General features: G+C 39.4%; 1 protein-coding gene across 1 annotated transcript in view; it reads left to right on the plus strand.

The window, feature by feature from the left end:
• DIAPH3 (diaphanous related formin 3) overlaps positions 1-27065 on the plus strand; it is a 495179-nt gene that overhangs the window by 38315 nt on the left and 429799 nt on the right. The window contains exon 3 of the mRNA XM_079137635.1: positions 8823-8999. Coding sequence (XP_078993761.1) covers positions 8823-8999 — 177 coding nt within the window. The remainder of the gene's footprint in view (positions 1-8822; positions 9000-27065) is intronic.

Consider the following 27065-nt stretch of genomic DNA (forward strand, 5'->3'; position numbering starts at 1 on the left):
CAAAACAATGGTGGATTAGAGAATTGCTTGCAGTGGTGGGGGTAGAAGGGGAGTGAAGACTTGGAAGCTGGTTAGGAGGCTGTAGCAGTCATTCAAGTGGCCTATATTAGGGTAATTCCTGCAGGAACGGGGAGAAGATGAATTAACATATAATCCATAGGGTTTGTCTAATGTTTTACTAGTTTTCATTAGTTGTCATAATTCAAATCACCTTTCAGCTAGCATAAGTCAATACAAGAAGTCTTAATCAATTCATAGATTCAGAAAGCACTCCTTTTTGTATCTTCCCTTTAGGTTTGAACATTCTCTTAAGCTGATATTACCTCAGCTCCTCCAGTTTTCCTAGACCCTCTTAGTTTGCCCTTTGGAACTCAGAGTCTGTTATTCTAATGTTCTCTTTCCTTCTTGCTCTAATTGAAACTGGGATGTTCTTTGATGGCTTTGTTTTCCTGGTGGCTTCTCCCTTCAAAAGCTTGCAGCTCTTTTTGAAGTATAAACTATATAAGTATGTAGCTTGTTGCATTCTTTTTTTGTTACCAGGGATTGAATCCAGCAGTGCTTAACCACTGAGCCACACCCTCAGCCTGTTTCTTTATTTTTTTATTTTGAGAAAGGTTCTCACCAAGTTCCTTAGGGCTTTGCTAAGTTGCTGAGGCTGGCTTTGAACTTGGTGATTCTCCTGCCTCAGCCTCCCAAGCCACTGGGAGCTTGTTGCATTCTTATTGGTCTCAAGTGTAGGTCTTCTGTTACCTCTCACTGATTCACTGAGGGCCTTAGAACTTGAGCTACTTTCTTCTTGTCCACCATTACTTCTATGATCAGTCCATATCCATCTACCAGGTTCCTAACCTGGGACCTGTGGATCAGGAAGGGATCTGTGGTAGAACTCATGATGTCAGAAGAAAAATATTTTCATTAATCTTTAAGTGAAATTCAGTATTTTTCTCAATTTTGAAAATAGGGAGAAAACAACCATCAGTGTACTAAAACAAAAGAACAAGCCATAATAGTATTTACCTGTGGCTATCGTCAGCAGAAATCAAATGTTTTCAAAGCACATTAGTTATTAAAGATATTTCAAAAATAGTTCATATTCAACATGTTGACACTAAACTTTTATTTACCCTTTGTTTAGTACAATGAATAACATCTATTACTATATTAATCTTTATTTTAATATTTTGATAATTCTTTTTTATTTTTTTATAATTGTATACATTTTTATTTTAGATACTTAAAAGTCTTAACTGTGTGGAGCTCCATATTAATCATGTATTGCTGTGTGACAGATTTGCTTGAAAGTTAATGATTTAAAATGATGACTCATAGTTCCTTGGGTCAGAAACATAGAAACAGCAAGATGGTGACCTTTTGAGTTTTTTTTTTTTAATAGGGTAATGATCAAGGTGTGGCTCAGGCTGCAGTCCTCTGAAGCCCTGGTGGTTGGTGATTATTGGAGAGAGCCCCCAGTTCTTCCCTCTGTAGGAATCCCCATAGGCAGCTCTACCATGTGGCAGCTGTCTGTAGAATACATGTTACATGTTATAACTTATTTTTAAGACATTACAAAAAATGTAAGAGCATAGTTAATGTTTTCTTTTAGTAATGTTAGAATACCATCTGAAATCTAAATGTGAACAAAATATTGTAAATTAAGTAATTTTTGGAGGGGGCAGTAAATTTTCTTTCTGAAGAAGCTTCTGACTAAGGAACTACTCATAAATTTCTCTAAAATATAAAATAAGTGGAGAAATGCTTTTCGTAAAGTTGAAGAATATTGGAGTATGCAGTAGTTGGTGGGATAGGAATTGTTATTGTACCATAAGACTGGGGATATTTAGGTTATCACACCTCACACAGTGGCCACTTTCCTTCCTACTGTGGTCTGTCTTTGTAGCAATGATATCACTAGCATTTAGTGAAGACTGGAATAGGCACGCATGGTGCTTGGTGGTGAACAGGTACCATCTCATATAGTTCTTCTAGCAGCCTTACATTAGGGCTTCTCTGATATGCCTGCTTTCAAAGCCTCTCTGGAGGTACTTTCTCCTGTCCAGAATTAATCATTCATTCCTTTCTTTTGCTAATTTATTTGGTTCATGATTTTCTTGAGGGCACTGAAAGCATTTTATCTTCATTTTAATACTTTATCATGTACTTTCCCCCCAAGTGGTGCCATCTGCAAATAAGGCACTATATTTTATGTATTTTTATTATTTGGTACTAATTCATTCATACCTTCAATTATCAATTGGCTGACTGCTTGATGTCTGTTAAGTACTTTTATGTAGGCTGAATATATAATAGTGACTATAATATCTGTTGGTGTGAAGCAAATTTTCTCAAAACTTAATGACTTTAAATAGCAAACATTTATTTTCTCATGTAGCTTCTGTAGATCAGGAATTTGGTAGTTGCTTTACTGGGTGGTTCTGGCTTGAGGTTTCTCATGAGGTTGTAATGCGGATGTAGTTAACCGTCAGCTAAAAGCCTTTATTGGGACTTCTTGGCCTGGAGTCGTAGGCCAGAGACCTGATTGTGGGGGTCCCAACAAACAGATCTGGCCACTTGCTCCAAAATCCAAACAGAAAAGGTAATGGTGAAAAGCAGGAAAGAAAATTTTAGTCCATATTACTAAACTGGGAAGGCAAAGAGATATCCAGCATCTCAACTTTGTCTTCTGATTGCTGACATGATTTGGGGGTGGGGAGCAGTGTGTGAAGGATCTTTTTAAGTAAGCAGGCTTGGTCAAACTGTGTTCTGGCGGTCATTCACTTCCGGTTTTGCCAGGTAGCTCCAGAGAAGTCTTGTATCACTTAAGGGGGCAATTTTCACTTGTTGCTCAGAATGTTTATCCGTCAGACTCATGGTCCCTGAAGGGGGAGGTTCGTTTCACAAGAGGGTTGCTCCTGCTTAGGGCAGTCGTATCACGGAGTGGCTGGATAGCCAGCCTCCCGCTATTCCTGGAAGGTGCAGGGCAATGATCGAAGACTACTAAGCACCACTTCAGGGTCTGAAACAGAATGTTGTAAATCTTGCCTCAGTCTTCAATGGAACAAGATAGTTTAGGTAAATTTAGGGCTAATAAACCTTGTATTGTTAAATGAAAATTTCTTAAATAATTAACCTGCTGTCCCAAGTTTTCAGTTCTGCAAATATTTCAACAAAATTGGTACATTCAAATAGGTTGGAAATCATAATCTAGAGCATATATATTAGTATTATATTAATGTAATATACCAATATATAATATATAATCATGTTAATTATATTAATATATAACATGTAATAATACATTAGTATTATACTGTAACATATAAGTGCATTCTTACTATTATAATACAGTTCTTATATAATTGCATATTATATACTATATTTAAGTGTAGGACTACAGGACAAAAAATGGGTTAACATGCCTACAGGTAGATCGGAGCAAATCACAGAGTTTAAGGTAGTAAAGAAGACGGGTTCAACCCATGGGGCATCTGCAAGCCTAAGAAGAGAGTTACTGCTTTTATCAAAGGCATTGTCTTTAAGTCCTCCTTACAAGATGATTCACATGATTGTTGACAAGGGGCCCCTAGCTTTTGGTAGGTTTCAGTTCTTTGTCTTGTGAGCCTCCCCTTAGGTATTCTTAGGTTTTCTCATCATCTGACAAGTTGCACCCCAGAGTGAGTAATCCAAGAAGGAAAAAGACCAAAATTGTATGATCTTTATGATCTTGCTTGTAAGCCATGCTCCATGATTTCTGTAATATCCTCTTGGTTACACAGGTCAGTGGATCATTGGAAGCCAGCTTGGCAACTAGCTACAAATGATGGTTTGTCTAGCATGGCACTTAACATTTTAATGGGAAAGAGAGTCAACATTTATATAGTATATGAAATAATTATGGTTCTCTTAAGTCATTTGAAATAACTATGATAGAGAATGAGGGTAGGTACCTGTGTTGCTTTAGATAGAGTGATCGGGGTGACATTTCAGACTTTTTAACCTGCAATTGAAAGGCAAGGAGTGGTTTTCTTTCTTGTTAACACCTCTCTGTGATAGATGTGATACAAGGCTTAGGTAGTATGGTAATGGTGGTTAACACAGCAAGCCCGTGGCCAGGCAGGATTCAGAAGCACACTCTGGAGCATGTTTTTCATCAGGAAGTTGCCAGGTTAACGAGAAAGCTAATTTAAAAATTAGACTTTTTTAATTGTCAGCTTGTCGACTCCTTTAAAATATAATAGAGAATTGCCTGAAAAAAAATTGATACTTTCAAGTGACATGTTTTAGGTATATTTGGTAAAACTGATTTTATATCTAGAAGGATCTTCTGGTTGCCTAATAAATTCTCATGGATTGCATGAATATTTCTACTTCTGGATTCTAAGGAAATATATTTATGATCATATGTAATTTTTCAAACTAGTGAAATGCTACTATGACTGATAATTATCTTTCCTTTTTGAAACAACCTCACACTGACTGTGCTTTTGGTATTTACAATGTTGTAAAAGCAAAATCCCTGAACTAGTTTTTTGCTGGTACAATATACTACAGCTAAAAATCCAGATAGTTTTATGGAGCCTGATTTTTTTTTTGTTTAATAATTTTATTTAAGCTGTCATTACTGATTATCAGTGTGATTACTCAGTATGAAATAATACTCAGTAGGGTGCTCATTTAACTTCCCCTGAAGATAAGTGATATTAATTTATAAAGCTTAGTACACCCCAGACACAGTCAAAGCTGTCTTAATTGTGGTATACCACCTCCAAAGAACATTATAGTGGAATTCCCTGTTTTCTGTGTGTTTTTAAACAGTTCTTCAGTGTGAATCATTTGTGTATTTTATTTGCCTGGATTGAGTTTCTGTCTTGATTTTAAGAGAATTCCATACAAAGCTGTGAAATTTTTGTATGAAAATAAAGAGTACACAAATTATAAAACACACATAAACTACCCCTAGCCAATTGCCAAATATAGAATAACAGCCATCTTGCACTCAGTATCGTGGGGATGTCCATCATATTTTTATGTGCAAAATTATTTTTAAAGTTTGCTCATGTGTCTTATGCCTAGCTTTAAGCAATTCTATGTGTAATTCAGTGAAAGACAAATCAGGAATGATTTTTTTTCCCTCCATTTGTGAGCATAATCAATGCAACTTTTCTTTAAAAATATGAAAATTAGTTCAACACATTTAAAGTGATTTGATAGTGAAGCCACTTTGCCCTACTTTTGTAATGTCCAGATTTTGTGGAGTCTACCTGTAGTGCTCAACAGTTTTACAACCTGGGTGTGCTTTTACTATAAGCCTGAAGTATTTGACAGTCTCAGTTTACTGTTCTAGTATGGGAAGAAGGATTGTATTTCTTTTCCTCTGATGGCTCTTGCCTTATATTGTCTTTCACCCTTCTAATCAGGGAAAATAAAAATTATTACATTGAGAATGTGAAAGCTGATATCACATTCCTATCTCATACCTCATATCTTATATTCCTATCTGGGCCTTTGTCAATTTATAAGCTGGAAAAAGGATATGCTAATTTTTCCTAGTTTGCCTTTGGCCAGATATATGCTGGTGAGATTCAAATTAGCTTTTCCACTTGGGTGAAATCCAACTTTTCCTCAGGGTTTGGGTGCTAAGCAAATAGGAGAGATGGTCTAATTCTATTTTATTGTTATTTTTCAAATTTTTATTAATTTGCATAAATGTGGTTTTATGCTAAAAACAGATTTTTTTCCTTTGTGCTATTTTAGAAGCTAAATACTATGAAATTTGTATGTAGGAAGAGCTTTTGAGCTTATTCTTTATTTAGAAATGCAGTGTTTTCTAAGTGTTAAACAAACATATTCAACCTGATGCTGCATTTCAAACTCTTAGCTGGTACCTGACATGCAGAAAGGGTTCATTCAGTACTTATTAGCCACTGTTATTTTCTTGATTTTTAGAGCTTTTTTTTATTTAAAAAGCAATTTTTTTGTTGTTTTTGGAAAGTGAAGTTTTATACAATCTATCCCTGATGGAACCATTATGTTATATGTTTACACAGTAGCTTAAGTGCTTAAGCTGACTATTCCCACTTATTGACATATTTACATTTATAATATTACTGTTGCATTAATGCTGATTTGTGTGCTTTCACTTCATTTTAAGTTTGGCATATTACTCAAGTTTCACTTTGTGTGAAGAGTTGGGATAGTTTCTCCACTTGTGAACAGATATTAACTACCCAGAAATGACTGCACGAGAGTAGCAACTTAGGAGATAGCAGAACCAGTCCCATTCTCATTTCCCAATTTTAAAGATCAAGAATGAGTTTACACATGTAAAGTTTTAAAACTGTACAGATATACAGTTTTAAAAGTTTTAAAAACCAAGAACGAGTTTACAGAGTACGTAGGGACAGTAACTTCTGTGCATATATTCATGTAGAGCCAGTTTTGTTTCTGGGTTATGTCAGAGTAGAGGATGTTTATGTTGTTGAGTTGGATGCTGCTTTTCTTTGCTATTTTAATACTTTCTGCATACCCCCTGCTACATTTTCATACAGCTGTACAGTTATTGTCTATGTGCAATTTACCTGATTGTTAAACAGATGAGTCTTACGCAACTTATTTATCTTTTTATCACCAACATCTAGTTAATTCTCCATTGCTCTTTATTTCTTTTCATCTGTCTGGGATACCATTTACTATCATTTCCCTTTAGCCTAAAACACTTTTTATAGTACAGGTAGGTGTGCTAGAGATAGATTGTCTTCGCTTTGGTCTGTCTGAAAACGTCATTATTTTGGAAAGGTATTTTTGCTTGGTACAGAATCCCAAAATGGCAGTATTTTCTTTTTCAAGATTTTAAAGATGCCTTTCCTTTGTTTTTCAGCACTGTTGTCATTGTTTGTGCTGAGAAATAAGCTGTCATATTGAATCATTTTTTCTCCTATATAATTTGTCTTTCTTTGGCTAAACTGCTATGGTTTGCCCTTTATTTTTAATATGCCAGCAGTTTGTGGAATGCTTAAGTGTTTGGTTTTATTTTTTGTGTTCTTTTTGCATTTTCCTGAGCTGCTTGGATCTGTATGTATATATTTTTAGTCAGTGTCTCTCTGTGTATTTCCTGAGATATTTTTTAGCACATCATTCTCACTCTTTCTGCTTCTTCACTTGTGTGATGACAGTCTATATTGTGTCTCAGATCTTGGTTGATCCTTTATTCCCTGCTTCCCTTCTTTGTGTTTAAGTTTGAGTATTTTCTACTGATATGTGTTTAGGTTCACGGATTCTTTCCTCAGCTATGTCCAGGTTACTATGTAGAACATTCAAGGAAATCTTTGCTTCTGTTAGAGTATTCATTTCTAATGGATTCCTAAAAAAGTAGTGTCTGTGGCTTAACTGCTGAAATGAATTCCCCGTATCTCACATGCTGTCCAATCCACTTCTTAAATTACGTCTTTGTCTTTTATTTTCTTATTTTACATTTCCTATCTGGTAATTTCAACATCTAGGCCCTCTCTAGTTCTACCTTTTTTAACCGTGGTTTACACTCTCATGCACCTTCATGTGTCTAGCAATATTCATACAGTAGATATTTTATTTAAGTACTAAGAGAAACTGAAGTAATACTCCCTTCGACCTCTGAAAGTCATGCCCTTCTTTTAGGCTGCTAGATTGTAGTAGCTTGGCTGCTCTTAAAGCTCCAATTTGCACTTTTAGGGTTAATGTAGAGTTCTCTTTTACTTTTCAGTTCCACTTCTTTAACAATTAGCACTGTGACTTGCTGTCCTAGACTGAGGTTTTTAGGTCAGATTTCTTTACTGGTTATAATCGAACTGTCTGAAATAAGAAGTGTTGTATGTATGCTTTAACCAGTGGTATAGCCACTACCTAGCTACATACTGAATTTTTAATATCAATTTAATCCAGTAACTGTGTATAACTACAGTCCATCATAATCAGTGGTACAGGTCTATATCTTGTATATGTAAAAACACAGCACAATGTTTATAGCAATGATGAACATTTCACAGACTCATTGATCATGTTTTAAAAATATACTTCTATTTTTGATACTTAAGATGTTCTGCCCTTTTAATTGTTGACATTTTATGAATCTTGAAATATGAGTTTGGGTTTTTTGTGTAGAATAGAGCTTGTGATATTCAAGTAATTTTGAATGAACAATTAGCTTTGTAAACTAATATCTATGCATTTTCAAATATCAGTGAGCTATTTGATCTAGTTGTAGGATAAACCCCATTACAACAAAAATTGAGCTTCATTCCTGAGACTCGAACATACCCTACTCTAGATGTTCTAGAAGTTCAAAGATAAACCAGCCTGAGCAAGGAGAAGTGTGTTATCAGGATAACAAGCTATTAAGATATAAGAAGAATTCAATACAATCCCTAATTATAATTTATCAAACCTCCACCCTGCCCCCAATTCTGCAACTTGCCAGGAGGTGGGCTTGGTGCAGGACATTGAATACTAATTTGGTGTCACCAAATTAGGAAACTTGGCCTTTGTAAAACTGCTTATTTTTAGTTTTTCTACTTCCTAAAGCAGAGGTCACCTGTTACTAGAATCTGAAAGCTGTAATTGAATGATTTTAAGATTAGAAGAAATTTTTTAGAGGTTCTTCAATTTCTCATCTGCCTTTAGATAGTATTGTTGCTAAAAACTTTTCACCACTTTTTATATTAAAGATTCTGTTTCTGAATGCCTCTGAAATCACACTGACAATGTGATTGGCTCTGTTGTTTTCCACTTTTGGAATTACATAAATGTTGGAAGAGGAAATGCTTATGTGTGCTCTTTATCTTTCTGTGTAGCTGGACAAATTTGCCAGCATAAGAATTCCGGGGAGCAAGAAAGAGCGAACTCCTCTTCCCAACCTGAAGACTGTGTTTGCAGGCCATGACTACTCATCAACACCTTCAGAGATCAGGGGTAACCTCTCAAAGCCACTGTCAGAGAATGAAATCCTACAGCTGTTTGAAGAGATGATGGTAAGAATTTTCTCTGTAAAATGATGTGAAGTCTGTTTTGTTCCTGTGAATAGAACAACACCTTGGTAGGAACAGACTCATTCCTTAGTATACTAAGGAATAGTATACTATTCCAGATGGAAGTAGCATTTTTTTTTTTTTTTTATTTTATTGTAAACAAATGGGATACATGTTGCCTCTCTGTTTGTACATGGTGCAAAGGCATACCAATTGTGTAATCATAAATCCACATACAATAATGTTGTTTGATTCATTCTGTTATTTTTTCCCCTTCCCCCCACCCCTCCCACCCCTCTTTACCCTCTATACAGTACTTTCTTCCTCCATACTTGCCCCCCTCCCTAACCCTAACTCTAACCCTAACACTAACACTTCCCTCCCCCCCATTATGTGTCATCCTCCACTTATTAGCGATATCATTTGTCCCTTGTCTTTTTGAGATTGGCTTATCTCACTTAGCATGATATTCTCCAATTTCATCCATTTGCCTGCAAATGCCATAATTTTGTCATTCTTTATGGCTGAGTAATATTCCATTGTGTATATATACACCACAGTTTCTTTATCCACTCGTCAATTGAAGGGCATCTAGGTTGGTTCCACAGTCTGGCTATTGTGAATTGAGCAGCTATGAACATTGATGTGGCTGTATCTCTGTAGTATGCTGATTTTAGATCCTTTGGGTATAGGCCAAGGAGTGGGATAGCTGGGTCAAATGGAGGGTCCATTCCAAGTTTTCTAAGGAATCTCCACACTGCTTTCCAGAGTGGCTGCACTAATTTGCAGCCCCACCAGCAATGTATGAGTGTACCTTTCTCCCCACATCCTCGCCAACACCTGTTGCTTGTATTTTTGATAATCGCCATTCTAATTGGGGTGAGATGGAATCTTAGGGTGGTTTTGATTTGCATTTCTCTTATTACTAGAGATGTTGAACATTTTTTCATATGTTTATTGATTGCTTGTACATCTTCTTCTGTGAAGTGTCTGTTCATTTCCTTAGCCCATTTGTCGATTGGATTATTTGTATTCTTGGTGTAGAGTTTTTTGAGTTCTTTATAGATTCTGGAGATTAGTGCTCTATCTGAAGTATGATTGGTAAAGATATTCTCCCACTCTGTAGGCTCTTTCTTCACATTACTGATAGTTTCCTTTGCTGAGAGAAAGCTTTTTAGTTTGAATCTATCCCAGTTATTGATTCTTGCTTTTATTTCTTGTGCTATGGGAGTCCTGTTGAGGAAGTCTGGTCCTAGGCCGACATGTTGAAGATCGGGACCTACTTTTTCTTCTATAATCTGCAGAGTCTCTGGTCTGATTCCAAGGTCCTTAATCCATTTTGAGTTGAGTTTTGTGCAGGGTGAGAGATATGGGTTTAGTTTCATTCTGTTGCATATGGATTTCCAATTCTCCCAGCACCATTTGTTGAAGAGGCTATCTTTTCTCCATTGAATATTTTTGGCGCCTTTGTCTAGCATTAGAAAGTTGTATTTATTTGGGTTTGTGTCCGTGTCCTCTATTCTGTACCATTGATCTACCTGTCTATTTTGGTACCAGTACCATGCCGTCTTTGTTACTATTGCTTTGTAATAAAGTTGAAGTTCGGGTATTGCGATACCCCCTGCTTCATTTTTCCTGCGAAGGATTGCTTTAGCTATTCTGGGTTTCTTATTCTTCCAGATGAATTTCATGATTGCTTGCTCTATTTCTGTAAGGTACGTCATTGGGATTTTAATTGGGATTGCATTGAATCTGTATAGCACTTTTGGTAGTATGGCCATTTTGACAATATTAATTCGGCCTATCCAAGAACATGGGAGATATTTCCATCTTCTAAGGTTTTCTTCGATTTCTTTCTTTAGTGTTCTGTAGTTCTCATTGTAGAGGTCTTTTACCTCTTTTGTGAGATTGATTCCTAAGTATTTTATTTTTTTCGAGGCTATGGTGAATGGGGTAGTTTTCATAATTTCTCTTTCTGAGGATTCCTCACTTATATATAAAAATGCATTGGATTTATGAGCATTGATCTTGTAACCTGCCACTTTACTGAATTCACTTATGAGTTCTAACAGTTTTCTGGTGGAATTTCCTGGTTCCTCTAAGTATATAATCATATCATCCGCAAATAGGGATAGTTTGAGTTCTTCTTTTCCTATTCGTATTCCTTTAATTTCCTTGGTCTGTCTAATTGCTCTGGCTAGAGTCTCAAGAACGATATTGAATAGGAGTGGTGAAAGAGGGCATCCCTGTCTTGTTCCAGTTTTTAGGGGGAATGCTTTCAGTTTTTCACCGTTTAGAATGATATTAGCCATGGGCTTAGCATAGATGGCCTTTACAATGTTAAGGAATGTTCCCACTATCCCTATTTTTTCTAGAGTTTTGAGCATGAAGGGGTGTTGTATTTTATCAAATGCTTTTTCTGCATCTATTGAAATAATCATGTGGTTCTTGACTTAAGTCTATTGATATGGTGAATTACATTTATTGATTTCCGGATGTTGAACCAACCTTGCATCCCTGGGATAAAACCCTTTTGATCGTGGTGCAGTATCTTTTAAATATATGTTTGTATGCGATTTGCTAAAATTTTATTGAGAATTTTTGCGTCAATGTTCATTAATGATATCGGTCTGAAATTTTCTTTCCTCGATTTATCTCTGTCTGGCTTGGGTATCAGGGTAATATTGGTTTCATAGAATGAGTTTGGGAGGGTACCCTCCTCTTCTATTTCATGGAATACTTTGAGAAGTATTGGAATGAGCTCTTCTTTAAAGATTTTGTAGAACTCGGCTGAGAATCCGTCTGGTCCTGGACTTTTCTTTGTTGGTAGGCTTTTGATGACCTCTTCTACTTCATTACTTGAAATTGATCTATTTAAATTTTGTATGTCCTCCTCGTTCAATTTAGGCAATTCATATGTCTCTAGAAACCTGTTGATGTCTTCGAAATTTTCTATTTGGTTAGAATATAGATTTTCAAAATAGCTTCTAATTATGTTTTGTATTTCAATCGTGTCTGTTGTGATATTTCCTTGTTCATTCCGAATTTTGGTGATTTGGGTTTTCTCTCGTCTTCTCTTTGTTAGAGTGGCTAAGGGTTTATCAATTTTGTTTATTTTTTCAAAGAACCAACTATTTATTTTGTCAATTTTTTGTATAGTTTCTTTTGTTTCAATTTCGTTGATTTCAGCTCTGAGTTTAACTATTTCCTGTCTTCTACTACTTTTAGTGTTGGTCTGTTCTTCTTTTTCTAGGGCTTTGAGCTGAAGTGTTAGGTTGTTTATTTGTTGATTTTTACTTCTTTTATTGAATGCGCTCCATGAAATAAATTTTCCTCTAAGTACTGCTTTCATAGTGTCCCAAAGATTTTGATATGATGTTTCTTTGTTGTCATTTACCTCTAGGAACTTTTTAATTTCCTTCCTAATATCTTCTGTTATCCATTCATCATGTAATAGCATATTGTTTAATCTCCAGTTGTTGGAGTAGCTTCTGTTTTTTACTCTTTCATTTATTTCTAACTTCAAACCATTATGATCTGATAGAATACAAGGTAGTGTCTCTATCTTCTTGTATTTGCTTACATTAGCTTTGTGGCATAATATATGGTCTATTTTAGAGAAGGATCCATGTGCTGCTGAGAAGAAAGTGTATTCGCTCTTGGTTGGATGGTATATTCTATAAATGTCTGTTAAGTCTAAATTATTGATTGTGTTATTGAGATCTATGGTTTCTTTGTTCAATTTTTGTTTGGAAGATCTGTCCAGTGGTGAGAGAGGCGTTTTAAAATCACCTAGTATTATTGTGTTATTGTCTATTTGGTTTCTGAAATTGAGAAGGATTTGTTTGACATACATGGATGAGCCACTGTTTGGGGCATAGATGTTCATGATTGTTATGTCTTGCTGATTTATGGTTCCCTTAAGCAGTATGTAATGTCCTTCTTTATCCCTTTTGACTAGTTTTGACTTGAAGTCCACCTTATCTGAAATGAGGATGGATACCCCAGCTTTTTTGCTGAGTCCATGTGCATGATATATTTTCCCCCATCCTTTCACCTTTAGTCTATGTGTATCTCTTTCTACGAGGTGAGTCTCTTGCAGGCAACATATTGTTGGATCTTTCTTTTTGATCCAATCTGCCAGTCTATGTCTTTTGATTGATGAGTTCAGGCCATTAATATTCAGGGTTATTATTATTTTTTTTTTTTTTTTTTTTATTGTAAACAAATGGGATACATGTTGTTTCTCTGTTTGTACATGGCGTAAAGGCATACCATTTGTGTAATCATAAATTTACATAGAGCAATGTTGTTTGATTCATTCTGTTATTTTTTTCCCTTCCCCCCACCCCTCCCACCCCTCTTTACCCTCTATACAGTACTTCCTTCCTCCATACTTGCCCCCCTCCCTAACCCTAACTCTAACCCTTCCCTCCCCCCCATTATGTGTCAACCTCCACTTATTAGCGATATCATTCGTCCTTTGGCTTTTTGAGATTGGCTTATCTCACTTAGCATGATATTCTCCAATTTCATCCATTTGCCTGCAAATGTCATAATTTTATCATTCTTTATGGCTGAGTAATATTCCATAGTATATATATACCACAGTTTCTTTATCCACTCATCAATTGAAGGGCATCTAGGTTGGTTCCACAGTCTGGCTATTGTGAATTGAGCAGCTATGAACATTGATGTGGCTGTATTTCTGTAGTATGCAGATTTTAAGTCCTTTGGGTATAGGCCAAGGAGTGGGATAGCTGGGTCAAATGGTGGTTCCATTCCAAGTTTTCTAAGGAATCTCCACACTGCTTTCCATAGTGGCTGCACTAATTTGCAGCCCCACCAGCAGTGTATGAGTGTATCTTTCTCCCCACATCCTCGCCAACACCTGTTGTTGCTCGTATTCTTGATAATCGCCATTCTAATTGGGGTGAGATGGAACCTTAGGGTGGTTTTGATTTGCATTTCTCTTATTACTAGAGATGTTGAACATTTTTCCATATGTTTGTTGATTGCTTGTAGATCTTCTTCTGTGAAGTGTCTATTCATTTCCTTAGCCCATTTGTTGACTGGACTGTTTGAATTCTTGGAGTAGAGTTTTTTGAGTTCTTTATAGATTCTGGAGATTAGTGCTCTATCTGAAGTATGATTGGCAAAGATATTCTCCCACTCTGTAGGCTCTTTCTTCGCATTGCTGATAGTTTCCTTTGCTGAGAGAAAGCTTTTTAGTTTGAATCTATCCCAGTGGTTGATTCTAGCTTTTATTTCTTGTGCTATGGGAGTCCTGTTAAGGAAGTCTGGTCCTAGACCAACAAGATGAAGATTTGGACCTACTTTTTCTTCTATAATCTGCAGGGTCTCTGGTCTGATTCCGAGGTCCTTAATCCATTTTGAGTTTAGTTTCGTGCATGGTGAGAGATATGGGTTTAGTTTCATTCTGTTGCATATGGATTTCCAATTCTCCCAGCACCATTTGTTGAAGAGGCTATCTTTTCTCCATTGCATATTTTTGGCCCCTTTGTCTAGTATGAGAAAATTGTATTTATTTGGGTTTGTGTTCGTGTCCTCTATTCTGTACCATTGATCTACCTTTCTATTTTGGTACCAATACCATGCCGTTTTTGTTACTATTGCTTTGTAGTAGAGTTGAAGATCTGGTATTGCAATACCCCCTGTTTCACTCTTCCTGCTAAGGATTGCTTTAGCTATTCTGGGTTTCTTATTCTTCCAGATGAATTTCATAATTGCCTGCTCTATTTCTGTAAGGTACGTCATTGGGATTTTAATAGGAATTGCATTGAATTTGTATAGCACTTTAGGTAGTATGGCCATTTTGACAATATTAATTCTTCCTATCCAAGAACATGGAAGATCTTTCCATCTTCTAAGGTGTTCTTTAATTTCTTTCTTTAGTGTTGTATAGTTCTCATTGTAGAGGTCTTTCACCTCTTTTGTGAGATTGATTCCCAAGTATTTTATTTTTTTCGAGGCTATTGTGAATGGGGTAGTTTTCCTAATTTCTCTTTCTGAAGATTCATCACTTATGTATAAAAATGCGTTGGATTTATGGGCATTGATCTTGTAACCTGCTACTTTACTGAAATCACTTATGAGTTCTAAGAGTTTTCTGGTGGAATTTCCAGGTTCCTCTAAATATATAATCATGTCATCAGCGAACAGGGATAGTTTGAGTTCTTCTTTTCCAATTCGTATCCCTTTAATTTCTTTGGTTTGTCTAATTGCTCTGGCCAGAGTCTCAAGAACGATGTTGAATAGAAGTGGTGAAAGAGGGCATCCCTGCCTTGTTCCAGTTTTTAGGGGGAATGCTTTCAGTTTTTCACCATTTAGAATGATATTAGCCATGGGCTTAGCATAAATGGCCTTTACAATATTAAGGAATGTTCCCACTATCCCTATTTTTTCTAGTGTTTTGAGCATGAAGGGGTGGTGTATTTTATCAAATGCTTTTTCTGCATCTATTGAAATAATCATGTGATTCTTGACTTTAAGTCTATTAATATGGTGAATTACGTTTATTGATTTCCTGATGTTGAACCAACCTTGCATCCCTGGGATGAAACCCACTTGATCATGGTGCACTATCTTTTTAATATGTTTTTGTATGCGATTTGCTAAAATTTTGTTGAGAATTTTTGCGTCGATGTTCATTAAGGATATTGGTCTGAAATTTTCTTTCCTTGATGAGTCTCTGTCTGGTTTAGGTATCAGTGTGATATTGGCTTCATAGAATGAGTTTGGGAGGGTTCCCTCCTCTTCTATTTTATGGAATACTTTGAGAAGTATTGGAATGAGCTCTTCCTTAAAGGTTTTGTAGAACTCGGCTGAGAACCCATCTGGTCCCGGACTTTTCTTTGTTCGTAGGCTTTTGATGACTTCTTCTATTTCAGTACTTGAAATTGGTCTATTTAAATTGTTTATGTCCTCCTCATTCAGTTTAGGCAATTCATATGTCTCTAGAAACCTGTTGATGTCTTCGAAATTTTCTATTTTGTTGGAGTATAGATTTTCAAAATAGCTTCTAATTATGTTTTGTATTTCCATCCTGTCTGTAGTGATATTTCCTTGTTCATTCCGAATTTTAGTGATTTGGGTTTTCTCTCGTCTTCTCTTTGTTAGTGTGGCTAAAGGTTTATCAATTTTGTTTATTTTTTCGAAGAACCAACTATTTATTTTGTCAATTTTTTGTATTGTTTCTTTTGTTTCAATTTCATTGATTTCAGCTCTGAGTTTAACAATTTCCTGTCTTCTACTACTTTTGGTGCTGTTCTGTTCTTCTTTTTCTAGGGCTTTGAGCTGTAGTGTTAGGTTGTTTATTTGTTGAGTTTTACTTCTTTTATTAAATGCGCTCCATGAAATAAATTTCCCTCTAAGTACTGCTTTCATAGTGTCCCAGAGGTTTTGATATGATGTTTCTTTGTTCTCATTTACCTCTAAGAATTTTTTAATTTCCTTCCTAATATCTTCTGTTATCCATTCATCATATAATAGCATATTGTTTAATCTCCAGATGTTGGAATAGTTTCTGTGTTTTACTCTTTCATTTATTTCTAACTTCAATCCATTATGATCTGATAGAATACATGCTAGTGTCTCTATCTTCTTTTATTTGCTAACATTAGCTTTGTGGCATAATATATGGTCTATTTTAGAGAAGGATCCATGTGCTGCTGAGAAGAAAGTGTATTCACTCTTGGTTGGATGGAATATTCTATAAATGTCCGTTAAGTCTAAATTATTGATTGTGTTGTTGAGATCTATGGTTTCTTTGCTCAATTTTTGTCTGGAAGATCTGTCCAGTGGTGAGAGCGGCGTGTTAAAATCACCTAGTATTATTGTGTTGTGGTCTATTTGGTTTCTGAAATTGAGAAGGATTTGTTTGACATACATAGATGAGCCACTGTTTGGGGCATAGATGTTTATGATTGTTATATCTTGCTGATTTATGCTTCCCTTAAGCAGTATGAAATGACCTTCTTTATCCCTTCTGACTAACTTTGGCTTGAAGTCCACATTATCGGAAATGAGGATGGATACTCCAGCTTTTTTGCTGAGTCCATGTGCATGGTATGTTTTTCCCCATCCTTTCACCTTTAATCTATGGGTATCTTTTTCTATGAGGTGAGTCTCTTGCAGGCAACATATTGTTGGATCTTTCTTTTTAATCCAGTCTGCCAGTCTATGTCTTTTGATTGATGAATTCAGGCCATTAACGTTCAGGGTTATTATAGAGAAATGATTTGGTTTCCCGGTCATTTGGTTCATTTTTAAAATTTTCTTTATTTATTTGTTTGACACAACTTGTTTCCTCCTTTATTTGACAATTCCTTTAGGATAATTCCTCCCTTCGCTGATTTGCTTCTTTGTTTTTCATCTCTTCCTCATGGAATATTTTGTTGAGAATGTTCTGTAATGCTGGCTTTCTTTTTGTAAATTCTTTTAGCTTTTGTTTATCATGGAAGGATTTTATTTCATCGTCAAATTTGAAGGTAAGTTTTGCTGGGTATAAGATTCTTGGTTGGCATCCATTTTCTTTCAGGGCTTGAAAAATGTTGTTCCAGGCCCTTCTAGCTTTTAGGGTCTGGATTGAAAAATCTGCTGATATGCGTATTGGTTTCCCCCTGAATGTAATTTGGTTCTTTTCTCTCACAGCCTTTAAAATTCTGTCTTTATTTTGTATGTTAGGTATTTTCATTATAATGTGCCTTGGTGTGGGTCTGTTGTAATTTTGTGTATTTGGAGTCCTGTAAGCCTCTTGAACTTGATTTTCCATTTCATTCTTCAGATTTGGGAAATTTTCTGATATTATTTCATTGAATAGGTTGTTCATTCCTTTGGCTTGTTTCTCTAGGCCTTCCTCAATCCCAATAATTCTTAAATTTGGCCTTTTCATGATATCCCATAGTTCTTGTAGATTCTGTTCATGATTTCTTACCATCTTCTCTGTTTGTTCAGCTTTGTTTTCAAGGTTAAATATTTTGTCTTCAATGTCTGAGGTTCTGTCTTCCAGGTGTTCTATCCTATTGGATATGCTTTCTATGGAGTTCTTAATTTGGTTTATTGTTTCCTTCATGTCAAGGATTTCTGTTTGGTTTTTTTTCAATATCTCTAACTCTATTGAAATGATCTTTTGCTTCCTGTATTTGCTCTTTTAACTGTCGATTGGTGCGATCAATCAATGCTTGCATTTGCTCTTTCATCTCATCATTCAATGCTTGCATTTGCTCTTTCATCTCCTCGTTTGCTTCTCTGATCATTTTAATTATGTACATTCTGAACTCCTTTTCTGTCATTTCTTCTGCCATGCTGTCATTGGGTTTTATTGATGTAACATCTACATTTGTTTGCAGCATTTTCTTTCCTTGTTTTCTCATGTTGTTCAGATATCAGTGGACCGCTGAGATATTGCAGATTTCCTCTGTTGATTTACAATGACCCTGAAGATTTCTATATATATCCCCTCTTAGCCTTCAGTAGGCTGAAGTCTTGGAGGAGGTTGATAATGCGGTGCTCCACAAGGAAGCTGCCTCTCTAGGAGTGGTGGCCTTCAGGTGGGGTATATTCCCTGCTAGTGGGCCGAGGTGCCTCCACTTGTTGACCAATGGTCATCCAAAGGGGACCTAGGCTGTGGGCTGAGGCAAGGCCTGTTTGGGCCTGAGTCTCTGGTTTCACCGTCCTTGTGGGAAACCTCACCCAGCAGGGAAGACTCACCCGGTGGGGAGGTCTCGCTGGTCAGTTTTCTCCTAGAGGTTCCCCTCAATTTACAGCTACTGCCTGGGCTGGGCTGCCTTCCTCTGCAAAGTTTCCAGGGGCCCGGCCCTACCTCCTGGGCCTGGGAGCCTCACCCTTCGCAGATGAATCTCCTTAGGCTGCCCCTCCTCAGAGAATTTGCCCACAGGCCTGGAACCTTCGCTCCGCCCTAAGCCTGTCTCTGTGCGGCTCTTCCACCCAGAAGCCTCCTAGATCCTGGGACCCTGTTCTGTGCCTAATCGCCTGGCTGCGTGGCCCCTCCTCTGAGCAGCCACCTGTGGCCCCGAACAATCGCTCTGAGTCCCAGAGACCCGCCACAGGCCTCTTCCTCCAGACAGCCGCCCAGTATGCCGGTGCGGTCACTAGGAGTCCAAGAAACTCACTTCGTGCCTCCTCCTCCCACCAACCACCCGTAGCCCGGGGCAATCAATCACTCCGAGTCGAAGTGACCCTGCCCGCTCCTCCTCCTTCTCCAGATAACCCCCCGGGTGTTCAGGAGCAGTCCCTCTGAGTGGCTCTGAATCCACGTGACCCGCTGCACGGGTCCTCTGGGCAACCGCCCGGAGCTCTGGTGTGGTCCCTCAAGACCAAGCGTCCCACCACGCTTCTCCTCCAGGCAGCCCCCCTGTGTTCAGGAGCTGTCACTTTAAGACCAAACAACTCACCACTCGCCTTCTCCTCTGAGCAGCCGCCTGGAGCGCTAATGCAGTCACTGCGTGTCCAAAGGACCCGCCGCGCTACTTCTCCTCCTTCTCCTACTCCTCCGGGCAGGCCCCGGGGTTCAGAAGTGGTCAGGGTCCAAACAGCTCGCCACGCAGCCCCTTCTCTGGCAACCGCCTGTAGTTCCCGTATAGTCACCCGAATCCAAGCGGCTGCTCCTCTTCCTCCTTGTCCTCAGGGCAGGCCCCGGTGTTCAGAAGCGTCGTTCTGATTCCAAACAGCTCGCCGCGCGGCTTCTCCTCTGGCAACCGCCTGCAGCTCTGGTGCAGTCTCTCCGAATCCAAGTGGCCACGCTCCTCTCCTCCTCCTCAGGGCAGGCCCCGGTGTCCTGAGTCCACACAGTTCTCCCCGCCACTCCTCCCCCGGGCAGCAGCCGGAGCCCCAGTGGCTGCTCCGAGTCCCAGCGCTGTGCCGAGCGGCCTCCTCTATGGCGCTCCAGCGGGGGGAGGGGCGTCTCGCCGGCAGTTCTACTTCACAAAGTTTCCTGCGTTCCGGGACCCCCGTCCCATCCGGGATGCCCCCCCAGGGGGTGAGAGTCACCCGGCTACTTTGAGTTGGTCCCAAGCATCTCAATATCTCCTCTCTTGAATCCTGAGTTCTGGAGCAACACGTAATGCAGCCACCCTCTAGGCCGCCATCTTGAAAAAACCCAGGGTTATTATTGAGATATGATTAGTATTCCCGGTCATTTGGTTCATTTTATTTATTTATTTATTTATTTATTTATTTATTTATTTATTTATTTATTTTGAGACGACTTGGTTCTTTCTTTATTTGACAATTCTTTTAGGATGGTTCCTCCCATAGCTGATTTGTTTCTTTGTTTTTCATCTCTTCCTCATGGAATATTTTGCTGAGAATGTTCTGTAATGCTGGCTTTCTTTTTGTAAATTCTTTTAGCTTTTGTTTATCATGGAAGGATTTTATTTCATCATCAAATTTGAAGGTAAGTTTTGCTGGGTATAAGATTCTCAGTTGGCATCCATTTTCTTTCAGGGCTTGAAAAATGTTGTTCCAGGCCCTTCTAGCTTTTAGGTCTGGATTGAAAAATCTGCTGATATCCGTATTGGTTTCCCCCTGAATGTAATTTGATTCCTCTCTCTTGCGGCCTTTAAAATTCTGTCTTTATTTTGTATGTTGGGTATTTTCATTATAATGTGCCTTGGTGTGGGTCTGTTGTAATTTTGTATATTTGGAGTCCTATAAGCCTCTTGTACTTGATCTTCCATTTCATTCTTCAAATTTGGGGAATTTTCTGATAGTATTTCATTGAATAGATTGTTCATTCCTTTGGTCTGTTTCTCTAAGCCTTCCTCAATTCCAATAATTCTCAAATTTGGCCTCTTAATGATATCCCATAGTTCTTGGAGATTCTGTTCATGATTTCTTACCATCTTCTCTGTTTGTTCAACTTTGTTTTCAAGGTTAAATATTTTATCTTCAATGTCTGATGTTCTGTCTTCCAGGTGTTCTATTCTATTGGATATGCTTTCTATGGAGTTCTTAATTTGGTTTATTGTTTCCTTCATTTCAAGGATTTCTGTTTGGTTTTTTTTCAATATCTCTAACTCTTTATTGAAGTGATCTTTTGCTTCCTGTATTTGCTCTTTTAACTGTCGATTGGTGCGATCATTCAGTGCCTGCATTTGCTCTTGCATCTCGTCATTTGCTTACCTGAGCATTTTAATTATGTACATTCTGAACTCCCTTTCTGTCATTTCTTCTGCCATGCTGTCGTTGGGTTTCATTGATGTAACATCTAGATTTGTTTGCAGCATTTTCTTTCCTTGTTTTCTCATATTGTTCAGGTATCAGTTGACCGCTGTGATATTGCAGATTTCCTCTATTGTCTTATAATATCCCTGAAGATTTCTATTATATCCCCTCTTAGTCTTCAGTAGCCTGAAATCTTGGAGGAAGTTGATAATGCAGTGCTCCACAAGGGAGCTGACTCCCTAGGGGTGGTGGCCTCCTGGTGGGGTATATTCCCTGCTAGTGGGCAGAGGTACCTTCACTTGCTGATGAATGGTCATCCAGAAGGGAAGTAGGTTGTGGGCTGATGCAAGACCAGTTTGGGCCTGTGTCTCTGATTTTACGGTCCTTTTGGGAGAACCTCACCCAACGGGGAGGAGTCACCCGGTCGGGAGGTCTCGCTGGTCGGTTTTCCTCCCAGAGGTTCCGTTCAATTCACAACTACCGCCCGGGCTGGGCAGCCTTCTTCTGCAATGTTCCCAGGGACCCGGACCTACCTCCTGGGCCTGGAAGCCTCACCCTTCACAAACGAATCTCCTTCGGCTGCCTCTCCTCAGAGAAGCTTCCTGCAGTCCTGAAGCCTTCGCTCCGCCCCTCAGTTTGTCTGTGGGGCCCTTCCACCAAGAAGCCGTCTAGGACCCTGCTCTGCACTTTTCGCCTGGCTATGCGGCCCCACCTCTGAGCAGCCACCTGGAGCCCCTTACAATCGCTCCGAGTCCCAGTGACCCGCCACACGCCTTTTCCTCTGGCAGCCACCTGTTGTTCCGTGCTGTCGCTCTAAGACCAAGTGACCCACCACGCACCACTTTCTCTACCAGGCAGTCACCCAGAGATCTGGTGCGTCACGAGTCCCAAGAACTCACTGTGCACCTTCTTGTCCCGACTGCCTCCCGTAGCCCTGGTGCAGTCACTTCAAGCCCAAGCACCCCGCCGCGCTCCTCCTCCTTCTCCAGACAACCCCCTATGTTCAGGAGCGGATGCTCTGGGACCAAACCACTCACCACGCTGTTCCACCGGATAGCCGCCCAGAGCCCTGGCGCAGCTGTTCCAATTCCAAGCGACGTGCCGAGCCCGTATTTCTCCTTCTCCTCTGGGCAGCCCCCTGTGTTCAGGGGTGGTCACGTTCAGTCCAAACAGCTCACCAAGCACCTTCTCCTTTGGGCAGCCTCCCAGAGCGCGGGTGTGTTGCGCCGAGTCCAAGCGCTGTGGTGAACAGCCATCTCTCCAATGCTCCCAGCTGTGTGCAATCACTGCTCCGGCGGGGGGAGGGGCGCCTCGCCGGCAGTTCTACTTTGCAAAGATCCCTGCTTTCGGGGCTACCGCCCTGTCCGGGGGCTACCGCCCCGTCCGCCTGCCCAGTGGGAAACACTCACCCGGCTGCTTTGAGTTGGTCCCAAGTCTCTCAATATCTCCTTTTCTTGAGTCCTGCGTCCACGCTGCTCCTCCGGATAGCCGCCCGGAGCCCTGGCGCAGCTGATCCAATTCCAAGCGACGTGCCGAGCCCGTATTTCTCCTTCTCCTCTGGGCAGCCCCCTCTTCAATGCTCCCAGCTGACTGCGATCACTGCTCCGGCGGGGGGAGGGGCGCCTCGCCGGCCGTTCTACTTTGCAAAGATCCCTGCTTTTGGGGCTACCGCCCCGTCCAGGACTCCTGCCCCGTCCGGGGCGCCTGCCCAGTGGGAGATTCTCGCCCGGCTGCTTTGAGTTGGTCCCAAGGCTCTCTATATCTCCTCTTCTTGAGTCCTGAGTCCTGGAGCAACACGAAACGCAGCCACCCTCTAGTCCGCCATCTTGAATCCCCCCGGAAGTAGCATTTTTGAAGTATTTATAGTATATTTCTTTGATAAGTGGGCCAAATCACTTGTTAAACCTTGAACAGATATGCCTGAATAAGCGGAACTTCTGCAGTAAAGGTCTCACTTTGAAGAAGTGAAACTGTTGCTTTGGTAGGACTATGCAGTATACTAAGGAATGAATCTGTTCCTACCAAGGTGTTGTTAAAAAATAAGGAACAAATTCTTTTCTTCCCTTACTGATTCCTTGAGTATATCATAGTACTCTGAAGGGAAAATTTGCTGTTATTACAAAGCTGAAAACTGAAGAAGCTGAGAAGGATTTTTTTCTCCTTTAAATGTCAATTAGTGATATTCCTCAAACTTTTCAGGGTGCTACATTTTAAAAAAATTTATATTTTTACAAATTTAAAACTTTCTATGTGAAGAATGCTATATTTCAACTGGATTTGATTTTTTTTTTCTTGCACATATCTTCATTCATAAAAACTGTCTTGAGAAAGCCACATTTGATAATTGGCTATGTTAATTTTTTGGCACTTGCACCTTGGGAGTTTCATGCTATTTAAAATTTGTATATAGTTCTTGGTTTTGGTGTTATATAATTTAAGAAAATTACTATTCTTAGCAATTTATCAAAAGTGTTTAATTTTTATATGAGATAAAACCTTCCTTTTGAAGAATGCTTCTTTTTTCCTTCCCAATGTCGCTGGCTCTTTGCGGTACCAAATCCGTGGATATTTGTCACCGCCTGCAGCAACAATTTGCACGGGTCTTATGGGTGGTGGACTGGAAACTGAGCCACTTTTATCTCTGGCCTACTTCCTTGCTTGCTTGTTCATAGAGGATAGAGGAAATGAGATTTACTTGCTTTGAGAGGAGAGAGAGAGAAAGAGACAGAGACAGAGACAGAGAGAGACTTTGCTTTCAGAGATATCTATGTCTTCTTAGTTTTCTGCTGCTTCTTACTGGTGCGTCCTGCATCCTGTGAACTAAGGGTGCGTCTACCTAAGGTGCTTTAGGGATGCATCTCAGTTCTCCGCTCTGCGATCTGCCTTACGCTGCTTTCTGCTAGCTGCTAGCTGCTGTGCCGCTTCTTTCTGCTAGCTGCTGCTTCTGCTGTCTTTTCTTTCTTCTTGCCCTATTCCTGCTAGCTGCTGTGTTTCCCTACTAGCTGCTGTGCCACTTCTTTCTGCTAGTTGCTGCTGTGTGTTTCGCTGTCTCGCTCCGCCTATGCTTATATCACCTCCAGGAGGCGGAGAGCAGGGCCACGCCTCTTACGCAAAGATTAGGCCAGACGCTAGATGTCCGAGCAGGCACAATTAGGAGTGCTTGAGAACACATGTGCATACACTATGCACGTGGATGATAAATCACCTGAGTGTGCTTATGTCAATTAACCTCCTCGCTGCCGATGTGATCTGGCGCCGTCAACATGGCACAGCTCCCAACACCCAAGACAGTCCTTTGGAAGACTGCTGACTTATGATTCAGTGAATGTGAAGTATAGCGTAAGACTTGAACATTTGTACTTGTTTAGCTTTTATTTAGTATATGAATTTACTGGTTCTCTATAATAGCTTGGTTTCTCTGTAAGCTTTCCTAAAGTAGTGATGAACTTTTAGTTCTACTTTTTTAAGGACTCTTTACCGCATTTGTCTTTTGGTCTAAGTTGGAGTTTTAGACAAAAGCCCGTCTTTGTTCCTTTGTGGATCTTAGATAAAATGTGAAGTAGTTGTGTTCATCATGGTCTGTATAATGGATTTTTGAAGTCTGGTCCAGTGGTTCCTCTTGTTCTTCTTATACATACACGTAACTGGGTTTTGAAGCTGAGAGTGACTTGTTTAGTTCACCTTTTACTTCCTGTTCTGGCTTTTTTAACTTTTTTTTTTTTTCCTGATTCTGGATAAAATTCCTGGCAGGTCCCAGGAATTTTACTGCTGCAGTCAGGTGTTAAAAACCACAGCTTAGGATAAATAACTTAGTTTTCAACCGAAGAAAGTAGCTGCTTTTTCTCTTGCCAGTTTGCTCCACTTGAGGCCTGCAGAAAGTTTTGCTTTTGGGGTGTGTTTGGCCTCCGTTTCCCATCCTTGCCTTTCTCCCTTACTCTCTAGATTGAATCTGTCTCCTCCAGCATTAGACTGGAGGTGAGGAGAGGAGGGACAAGAGCTTCCTAGACTTGGGTATTTACATGCTATCATTGGTACCCTGGGGTGTTATGTTAGTTTCCTATTGCTGCTGGTGCAAATTACCATGGATATAAGGGTTCAGAACAATATAAATGGACAATAGTTGTGTAGGTTAGAAATCCAGCTTGGCCCTGTTGGTTCTGTGGGTTTCTTGAGGCTGAAACCAGTGCCAGCTGGCTTGGCTCCTAATGCAGACTTTGTGAAGGATCTTCCAAGTTCATTCATGTTGTTGGCAGGATCCAATTCCTTGCATTTGTAGGACCTATGTCCCCGTTTCCTTGCTGAATAACAGGTGGCAACTACTTTTACTTTCCAGAGATCCCCCTGTATCTTAGATGCATTGAATCTTTTTATGCTTATGATTTCTCCGAAGACTTGTTCTGATGTGCAAATCTTCTGCCTCCCTTTAGAGAAAATTTTCTGCTTTAAATGACTCCTATTAGGTTATGTTCACCAGATAAACCCAGATAATTTATCTATTTGAAGATTCATTATGTTGATTATGTCTGCCCAGTCTGGTTTCCATATAATATAACCTGTATACAGAGTCCAGGGATTAGGGCAGTATGCCTCTTTGCCGGGGTCATTCTGCCTACCACAGGTGTGGAAGATTACACATATTGATTCTTCGCTCCTCTGGTGTTATGGCCTACCTCCTCCTAATCTCACCTGTAGTTCTCATGTCACTGGTGACTTCTCCTTTGTTGGATATCTGCCTTGTCTTCTGTGAGTGCATTACTCTGTTGGGGTTACCTTTTGGCTCAGGCATGACCCACCCCTGGGATACATAATCTGTTTTTATAAGTTAATAATATGGTCTTCATCTTGTTCCCTCCAAATCCTGTGTCTTCTACAAAGAGTGGTTTACTCTGGGGGTTTCTACCAATACCTTGTAATTTTTCCAGCTGTTTCGTGTCAGGCATTTATCCGTCTAACTGTAAATGCCTTTTTAATATTTGAATCCTCTTTGCCACATGTGATTTTCATTCACTGGCATTTCTTTCTTTGCTTTGGGAAGTGCAATACTTCTTTCTCTTTCCCGCTTGTCATCTTTCTGACTGGTTCTTTCCATGTCCCCTCTTCTATCTGTCCTTTTATTTCCTCTGAGTGTTGCTTCTGGTCCATGATCCTTCTGTTTTATCATTATCCATTCTGTTTTTTTTTTTTTTTTCTGTATTCCTCCTGGGGGACTGGAGCCCTTCTGTGTTGTAGACTGTCCCCTATATTTTGATACCTTGAAGTGTCTTGTATAGAAGAGCAGCTTCAATCCAGCTCTTTAAAAGATGCTAACCCTCAACACAGAGAAACTAAATGTGTCATATTCCTTAAAAAGACAACAGATTTTTATTCCATCCTTAGTTCCCTGATTGGGAAGCCCACTCTGAAATCTGAGTCAACTTGATCCCATTAAAGCATTGGTATCATCCATTTTCTTCTCTGATCTTATTAGCTCTGATTATATTTCTCCCCTGCTTTCAGTAGTTTTATTAACTCTTACTGGGGTATTGCAGTGACTTTCTCCATTTATCTCTCTGACTCTGCTCAGAAACTCTTACTCACACCTATGCCTCAGCCCAAACATTACTCTTCCTTTGTATCGTTCTATCCCCTCCCAGATTTAAGCACTGTTTTCCGCGCTTGTCAGAGCTGCTGTGCTTGAGTCAAGAGTCCCTTTTGAAATTCATCCTTTTAAAAATATATCTGTCTCTATACTAGGTTAACTTCATGTAGCATCAGAATCCCCAGTAAATGTCTGTTGAGTTTGTTAAACTAAAGTGCTGTTTCCTAATAAGATATTGTATTTCTATTCAGATCCTAAGATTAGATGGAGATTAACTTTAATTG

The sequence above is a fragment of the Sciurus vulgaris genome (genome assembly GCF_902686455.1).
Source record: "Sciurus vulgaris genome assembly, chromosome: 4".
Lineage (NCBI taxonomy): Eukaryota > Metazoa > Chordata > Mammalia > Rodentia > Sciuridae > Sciurus > Sciurus vulgaris.